Here is a 9,493-nt window from a genome sequence, read left to right on the forward strand (position 1 = left end):
GAAAATCACAGAATGGTTGAGGTCGAAAGGGACCTCTGGAGGTCCCCCTCAAGCAGGGCTACCCAGAGCCCATTGCCCAGGACCATGTCCAGATGGCTTTTCAGTATCTCCAAGGACGGAAACTCCATATTCTCCCTGGGCAACCTGTGCCAGTGCTTGGTCACCATCATAGTAAAAAGCTGTTTCCTGATGGTCAGAGGGAACCTCCTGTGTTTCAGTTTGTGCCCACTGCCTCTGGTCCTGTTACTAGACACTGCTGAGAAGGGCCTGGAGCTCCCTTCAGGCACTTACACACATTGATGAATTCCCCCCTGAACCTTCTCCAGGCTGAACAGTCCCAGCTCTCAGCCTTTCCTCACAGGAGAGATGCTCCAGTCCCTTTATCATCTTTGTGGCTCTTTGTTGGACTCTCTCCAGTATGTCCATGTCTCTCTTGTACTGGGGAGCCCAGAACTGGACCCAGCACTCCAGGTGTGGCCTCACCAGTGCTGAGTAGAGGGGAAGGATCACCTCCCTCAGCCTGCTGGCAACCCTCCTCCTAATGCAGCCCAGGATACCATTAGCTTTCCTTGCTGCAAAGGCACATAGCTGGCTCATGTTCCACTTGGTGTCCACCATGACCCCTAGGTTCTTTTCTGCAAAAATGAGGTTATACCTTCTACAGAATATGCAGTATGAAACTAGTATGAAGTGAGAAGAGCAAAATTTTAAGCCTGATGCAAACTCCATCAGGCCAGTTTAAATTGTGCCTTAAATTGCAAATACAAGTAGGAGTAGAAGTTAGCTTTAACTCTTTTTTAACTCTTACTCCTGGCTACCATCAAGCTTCTTTCACTGCCGGTGGTTTGGTCTTGGGAGATTTGTGCTGTTGCTTTTCCACTGAGCAACCACTGAAGGTTCCCCATTTCCTTGGAGCCATGGTTCTTCCACGGATCCCCCCAAGGATGCACAGGCTGTGTAAGCTATGAGCTGCCAAGGAAGGCAGTGCCTCTAGGTGTGGTTTTTATGGCTGGTAATATTTCATATGTCATGTCTGAAATCAGGCAGAACAGGGCATTGAACCTGGGTCTTGTACATCTTGGGTCCTGCTGGCTCTTGAAGCATCACAGAATAGAGCTGCAAGGTACTGTAGGAGATCAGTTTGTCCAGGAAAACTGAATTCAGGCCCCAAAGGCTTCACTATTATTATTCATTATTATTATTATTTAGCAAACATTAGATAAACTTATAACCTAAGAAAACTGTAATATTCACATCTGTAGATACTCATTAAAAATGGGATTTATTCCCAGAATAATCATACACTAGTTTCCTTTTCTTCTAAGGAATACAGGGCCAGAAATCTTGCAGTGAAGCAGGATCAGAAATAACTAGGTCATTACCAGTGAAAAGCTCCACTTTCCTTGCTGTTTTTGTGCCCGTGTTTGACTTCTAATACATACTTCACACTTACCTTCACAGAGGTTCATTTTGTTCATTTCAAATTCTCATTTTAATTTGTTAAGAACATGCTGAATTCTGTTCTCCACAGAGTCTGACATCTCTCCCACGCTGGGGCGATTTGCAAGCTTTTTACTACTGGATCGCTGAAGTTATTAATAAGTAAAACTTTGTCCAAGACAAATCCCTGGGGCTCTCACTTGAAATGCTCTCGCTATCTCACACTGAACTAAGATCTGCTTGTTGTATATATTTAATCTGGGCAATTTAATTTAGGTCGCGGTTTTACGTTTAAGCTTCTAGTACAAAGAGGAAGAGGGAAGAGTGGGGTGAATGCTAGATCCTGTCATCCATCCCTTCCTTGTGTCTGACCCCGCTTCCTCTCTGCAGAGGTGAAAACTCCCTGAACTGGCTGTGGAAAGTCGGGATGAACCTTTTGTGCCATGCAAGGTGCATGTATCTCCCTGTCTGCAGAGAGGGATAGGCAAGAAACGGCTGCCCAATGCAGGATACAAAAATGTATTTTTATGCCAAAAGTGTTAATTAATTAGTGTTTCTTATGAATCTGAAGTTTTAGCACAATAAAGATTTTTATGACTTCTAAACTCTCCTGATCCTTTTTTCTGGACAGGAGCAACTGAATGACATGGTGCTTTTGGACTCTAAGGAGTATGCTGAAAATAAGAGTTGCTGGAAGTAATTTTTAAATTGTTTAAAATGCATTCTTAGATTTGATATAACTAAAGAAAACACAGTTACCTAAACATTTGTAGTATGTGGCCTCGGACAGGAACTGTATCTTCCTTTGGGGGAGAGCAATGGGCAGTGTAATAGCATAATAGGGCACTGAACCGACTTAAGTAATCGATTAATTCTGCGGTAACTAATAGTTACTGACTGAGCTTTATCTCCCCTCTCTCTGGTACACAAATTCCACATTAAATTTGATCCAATTACATTAGTGCTTAGGCCAGCGAGGCTGAAATTCAGGCCTCAAGTTGAGGGGTAATTGTCCATGCAATGAGAATAATGGCTTCATAGCTGTGCCCTATGCACGAATCCACACTAAATGAAATGAGGTTCCTCCCCAGACTGGCTGTGTCTGGCTCCAGCTACACATTTGACTGGCACCCTGACAGTGGCGGTATAACCACAATTCCTGCATCTTTGTATGTGGCCCTGTATAATTCATCCATTTTCTTGCACGGACCTCCTCCAAGCTGGAGCCAGATTTTCTGTTCTCTTTTCAGTGGTCAAGTAACCTTTGAATCTTTTTGGATCTTTCTCTCCCCTTGCCAGTCTTCACAAGGCATTATATTGCCATTCACTGCTGAGCTGCTACGTGTTCTCCAAGGAGGTTTGTTAGGTTGCATTAGTACAGGTTAAGATCTGCGCTGTCCCCACTCCTCCGAGTACCAGCTCATTGTTTGCTAACTGCAAGGTCAATAAAATTCTGTTTTCTGTCAAACAACAGCCAGTTTTCTTATGAGAGTTGTAGCAATCTTTGGTTCACCAGCCTGTCATGTGGATACAGATGCAGGGAGCATTCATTAGATATACTGAAGGATGTAGGAGGAATTTTTTAGCCATCCAATTTTATTCCTACAGCCATTGCTGGTTTCACTTTTTTGTCCTATGTGGACGCTTTTATCTAAGTGAGATTATGGCAGGCCAGAGATCAGATTTGCTGAGAGAAGGAAGGAAAGGGTCTGAGAAGCAGTTGGCTAGCCAAAAATTTTTAAAAAATATTTATTTTTTGCTTTTTTCTAAAGTAGTTCCAAGAGATGTTTTAGCTCTGCTGTTTTACAATATTATCAGCTTGATCATAGTTTAGTAACTGAATAATGATTCAGCTCTTTCAGGTCATGAGTCATTCAAAAGCAAGGATTTGACCAGTCAGTCTGGAAAAGAAATAACACTTGTCTGCAATATATTTATGCATGTTCATATGAACAAAAAAAAAAGAAAAAGAAATCTTCCAAATACATTTCAGGCTTTTCAGGAAATATTTGAAAGCTGTGACAATTCTATGACCTGACAATTCTATGACCTAACAATTCTAACAATTCTTCATATCTTTCACCACTTACACACAGCTGGCTCTTCTCTCTCCTCCTCTCCATTTCTCTTTTCCCAAGTCCAAGTACCAGCTTAACATGAATGTCTTTGAAGCCAGAATAGCACTAATAATGCCTGTTACCCAAATGTCAGAAGAGGTCAACATACCAGGTCCTATGTCCCAGAGAGATGGAAGACAAAGCCTCTGGAGCCAGGTATGGGAACTGTCCTGGGGCAGATCTTCCAGGCAATATTGGGTCATGGACATGCCAGCTTCTTCAGGGGGATGTCAAGAAGACAGAAATGAGATGATCTGTCAGTCCTGACAGTCTTGTCCTTTGTACATTTCCAGCCTTGCAAGGCTTTCCTTTTGTTCTTGGTTTGCCTCTATTTCTGCTGATATGTGAGATGGGCTCACTTTGGTAGTGGGTCAAGAGCGGCTGTGAAGCAGGCATTAGGGACAAACTCATTCTTCACTAAATAATTCCAACATTTTTTTTAGAGTGTTTGGGTTTTATTCATTTCCTAATTATTCTGCAAACTTTAGAGGTCAGGGCTGATTATTTTTGTGTTTGCAATGACACTCATTCCTGGTAAAATTCCCCCTTGTCAGTAACTTGAATCAATGGCTGTTAAAGGTGAAAGCACCTCTGATCTGCTGGTCAGATCTATGCCTCCTTCAGTCAGCTTTTCAGCAAAACAGCAATGAAAGAAGCATGACTAATGAGGATCTCAAGGTGTAGAGTAACGTCACAGCTGCAGGTAGAAAAAGCAGACTACAGTGAGCCACTGAGAAGTTTAATTTTCATTTTATGCAAGTCTTTTCATACCCTGAGGAAGTAGGGGGCAGACTTAATGCCCCAAGAGGTCCCTTCAGCTGTAGCTTCCTAAAGAAAGGAGCTATTCATCCACCCAAGCTCAGAGAATGGTATTGTGTGAGATGGACATCTCTTGATTAGTGCTCTAATCAGCAGTGGCACAGGGGAACAGGTTGGAGGAACCTTCCTAAAGGCTCCTATCAAGCAAGGCAAAAAGGCACAACTAATATACCCACATATAATAAGTAGGTCTTCAAGGAGAAGAATAAATGAAATGCTGTACTTCAGAGAACACTGTCATGCTTTGATGAGGTTTATGGAAATTTTTGGCTGAACTTAACAAAAGAAAGTACGTAAGGAAGGTCGTTTGTGGCATGACCATTTCTCACCTCAGTTCTCCTTGTGGTTTCAGTAACATAAAATAAATGAGTGTGATCACAGCAGTGGTTCTTCACAGTCCCTCAGTATCATACAATAACGCTTTTAAGTTTCAGAAAACTCCCTTCTTTTCACACATATGGAAGATGTACAAATCTAGTAGAGTAGGACTTGGTCAACCCCGCAACATCCTTTACAGTTGTCTGTCTGCTGCCTGTGTTTGTCAGTCTAAAGAAAGCTATAAAATCTAGGTGATGTCTCAAAAGCTTATTCTGTGGTGAAAAAGAAATAACTGTTTTGTTAGAACAGCAAAGTTTTAGCACTTTTACAGCTGCCTGGGGTTTATTTCCAACAGTTCATTAATATTCAAGTCTGTTAAACCTAGTGAGAGGTACGGAAGAGGAGTAGTAGCTGTATGTGACTACAGATCAACAGGGAAACAATTTAATGAGTTTCAGCCATAGATTAAGTCATAAAGTTCCATACCAGAGTTACACACCTAATCTAAAGTGATACACACTGGATAATCTATTCTAATGCTGTATAATTCCTAAAAATTGTTATTTTACCTGTATAATTGCATGTTGTCTGAGGAAAAAAACCCAAACAAACAAAACAACAAGGCATGCTAGACTCTGTGACAGAGTAAATTGGAGGAGATGTCCTGAAATCAATGAAATTATGCTGATTTTAACCTCCTATCTCTTAAATAGGCTGGAAGTAGAAATATGAGCTTGAATATTAGACTCCTAGACATTGTCGTACTCTCAGTACATCCATTCTTTTGGCACTGCTATAAGCATATTTGAGGCTTAGAATGTGTAGGATAACTTAAATTTCCTTTCTGTAAATTGCTTGGAGAACAAACTACTGTATCTTTATTAATATTTCCTTTATTTTATTGTTGTTTCAGGTTAGGTTTCCCAATGATGATTGTGTCCTGTACCATCGGGATGTGCTATCTTCTTGTTGCTCATGTTGTAGTAGGTTGGAACTCATAGTAATTTATACTCTCAAGACTCAGAGAAACTTTCTCTTTCATTTAGTTTATATATCAGAACACTAAGAACACATATAAAAGGAAAAAGGTGTGTAAAATTCCAGCATATGGTATTAATCAAAATGGCTGTCAGCATCAACATCAGGTTTGGTCATTCTTAACCTTCTGTTTCGTGAACAATTTGCAGAACTAGACAATCAAAACTAAAAAAATCCATATATTTAATAATGAATGCAATTATCATGCAGATGAAAAGGCACCATCACAAGGGAATATGTTGTGCCTGAAAGTTTGTATTGACACAATCTGAGTATAGTCACAGATGAAAAACTCATTCACAATAGCAGATGTTCAGTAATTTCTTTTTAGGGCTTCATTTGTCTTTGTCAATGTATTTAGCTATTTGTATTAAAGTAACTAGTATTCAAGTTGTAATAATAGACAGTTAAGCAGAAAGTCTGTACACTATGAAGGATGTATCATTATCTACGTTTAAAAATAAACACATCTCCTGAAAATGTGCTGTGGAAGGAATTATTATTTTGGAACCAGAATTGCATTCTATGGAGGCTTTGGTTTTGATTTTAAAGCTCCTAACCAGTGTTAAGCTACTTTTCTTCTTAAAATAAACTAATGCCCCTCTTCTTACAAACGTATGGACATAAAGTGTGATAAAGCACCGGACATCTTCCATTTAATTATTAATTCACTTCTGTGATGTAGTACTCTAAATCTTTTAATAGGTTAATACACTATATGGAAGCATGAGATCATACTTTGGCTTTGATTTCCTTCTCTCTGATAATAATGTGTTAAACCACATATATTGTTTTGTATAATTGGCTGCCAGAACAGGTCAAAATTCTCATTATAAATATTAAGTCCTGTGAGGCATTGAAGGTCTCAGTCCCCATCTTCCAATACCTTTGTGGGATGGGTCTGCATTACTGGCGGGTCTGTTTTATCTTGAGTCAGAGAAATTGGCAACCTGGTGAGTGCAACCCAAGTGAACAAGGCTGAGTTATAGGGAGCCAGCAGAGATGATCAAACGTGGCTTTTAGTTGTGCTTAGTCCTTGAGATAACCTGGCAAGTGATAGAGAAGCAGTATCTCTCCTGCAGAGGGTGTGAGGTTAATCATACATCCCATTTTACTCATATGCAGGTTGTATCCCTCACCTAGATGTTTTTTGTTTTGTTTTTTTTTAAGTCTGAAATATGATATTAAGAGGCTAATGGAAATGAGGCACAGCACCCACTCAAAGCAAGAGTGGCTCCCACCCCTCCTAATAGAGTCAGTGGTAGCAGAGGAAGCATGTGGAGTAGGAGGGAAAGAGCTCTCCCCATTGCCCCAAAACCTCCCACCAAGACAGACTTCCAGCCCCATCCATGCTCAGGCCCCCTTGGTTGGTGAAGTCTGCTGCAGTGGGGCTGAGTTTTGCAGCACTGCTGAGAAACCTTGTGGCTGCTCTAATAATGACTAACTGTAGATCACAAGATCTTCTCCCAGAACCAGCACAACCTCCTTTTATATTAAAAAAACCACCGAAACCAAAACCTTGTAAAAAGTCTGGATCAAAACAAAACAAAAGAAAAATCAAACAGATGAGCCTGAAAAATGCTCCTTCAGACAGTTTGTCTGAAATTGAATTTGGCCTCTCTCACTCTCAGTGTGGAGACTTTTTCTTTGTAAGAGCAGTATACACTGTTATAACTGGAATTCTGTTTCCATTAAAGAAACGTTTATGCTAATCAACTTAACATCGATCCCTGGTTAAAAATATTCACACAATATTTTATAGCCCTCAAAATTTCTCACATTGGAGCAATCTCGGTGCAGTCATTGGTTGTGCAAGAACTGTTGTATTAAGCCCTAGAGAATGCAAAATCAGCCTCTTCTAAAACACATTTGGTTTTATCTGTTTTGGGGGATTGTTTTTTTTCTTTTCTTCTTTTTTTCACTCACAGGATTTAAGGTTTTATTTTGTTTTCTGTTCCATTAAAACATTGTTGGCATGTAGGAGTATAAAAATGAGACTATGGTCGCACAACACAATTTGTTAATTCTTTTTTATTGTTCTTTTGAAAGGGTAAAAAACTAAACAAAACCTAATCCTGCTCCTGGGACCTTGAAACCCTCTTCCGAACCCTAAGCAAACTCATGCTAATAATGCAATCGCAAAAGCTGACATGAAGATGCATGTCTGCATTTTACAGTTTGCTGGAAGGAGAAGGAGGAAGTGCAGCAATTCATTTCCACTCAGTCGTCTTAGCAAATACTTTGGAACACTTTGGTGCGGGAGAGATCTCGCCGGTTTCAGAAGTGATACATCAACAGGACTCAAATGAGATTTTCTTTCTCTTATGTTACTTGTTCTGTCAAAAGAAGGCAAGTAGTGCACAGGGAGTACAAAATCATATTGATCATGCTTTTAGGCAACCAAACTTAAGGTTAAATTAATTTTGCTTCTAGGAAATTTTTTTATGATGCACTGTTTTCCTGAGGATTTCCTTCAAATAAACTGGCATTCCTTCCTTAAACAACATTGTTGCTTCTTTTGCACAGCCAGGAAGAATTCAGTGAAAGCTCATATGACAAAGCAAATTGTAAAAAGAAGGTAAAGTTGTTTGCACAGGGCTTTACGTGAGTGTAAAGAAAATTACCCAGGTACTTTGGATCATTTTGAGGTAATGAAGTATATTTTTCATTGACTTCCATTATAGTTATCAATGTAATCTGCACATCAGAACAGCACAAGTTACACTGACTACATCCTTGACAAAACTAGTGTATAGTATCCCATAAAAATCAAGTGAATTTGAAGAGTGGGTGGAATTTATTTTTTTAGTGAAATTCTCTCTAAAAGGCTGAACAAAATATTAGTTAAGCAATAAATTATGTAGAAGTATATTATCTTTAGTATGCTTTTGGCTGTTCTCAGAGGATGGGATTCTCATTTTCTTTGACATCCCTTTGGCTATTCAGTGATGTTTGTTTTAAGCCATAGAGTATATACAAACATATGACTACTCTGAGATCCATTTACTGTTTCTGAATGGTGTAAAATACATTAAGACAGCAATATATGAATTATAGCAATACAGGGCAATGTAAGCAAAGCCTGTTAAAAGAAACCATCTCCAGCAGATAAGCAGGGTAATTACTGAAAGCAAGGAAAGAAACAGGGACATACTAGAACTTCACCAAGTATTGAGCTATCTAGCAAAGAATAGCACTGAGAGTGGCCAAGGGTCTGGCCAGCCCAGCATCTAACAGCGGGGCATACTGGGTGCCTGTGAAGAACTCAAGAGTAGAGCAAACATAAAATGATGTTTTCCCAGAATATTGTCCCAACTTTCAGAGATTTCTGTGACCCAGAGACTTCTTGAATAAGAAATGGCATCTTTATATTGCATGGCACCTGATGGATTGTCCTTCCACAAACTTAGCCAGCTCCTTGCTGAACCTGTGTAAATTCAACATCTTTCACAAGGAGTTTCACAGATAAACTATACACTGTGGGAAAAATATTCCAGCTGTTTGTTTTGGACTTGTCCTTTGCTAATTTAATTTTATGACACCTCTCCTCCACGACCTTTCCCAAATCTTTTGGTTGGGAAGGGGTAATGAATAGCCATCCTTTTTCTAGATCATGATTTTATAGACATATTTCCAGTCTGGAGATCACAGTCTATTTGCTCATTTATTATATGGAAATACTCTCATATCTTTGCTCATCCCTTTTTTCACCTTCTGAAGTTTCACCATAGCCTTTTTGAATTGAAGGATGTGAAGTATAA

The 9,493-nt window shown here is 39.6% G+C and overlaps 1 protein-coding gene across 4 annotated transcripts in view; it reads left to right on the forward strand.

The window, feature by feature from the left end:
• OCA2 (OCA2 melanosomal transmembrane protein) overlaps positions 1-7,846 on the forward strand; it is a 219,637-nt gene extending 211,791 nt beyond the window's left edge. For 2 of the 4 annotated variants that reach the window (XM_069769977.1, XM_069769978.1), the window contains one exon: positions 5,608-7,846. In XM_069769977.1, coding sequence (XP_069626078.1) covers positions 5,608-5,695 — 88 coding nt within the window. In that variant the 3' untranslated portion in view covers positions 5,696-7,846. The remainder of the gene's footprint in view (positions 1-5,607) is intronic. The other 2 variants (XM_069769980.1, XM_069769981.1) reach the window with 1 other exon arrangement.
• The last annotated feature ends 1,647 nt before the right edge of the window (positions 7,847-9,493 follow it).

Source organism: Haliaeetus albicilla, chromosome 25 (assembly GCF_947461875.1).
Source record: "Haliaeetus albicilla chromosome 25, bHalAlb1.1, whole genome shotgun sequence".
Taxonomy (NCBI): domain Eukaryota; kingdom Metazoa; phylum Chordata; class Aves; order Accipitriformes; family Accipitridae; genus Haliaeetus; species Haliaeetus albicilla.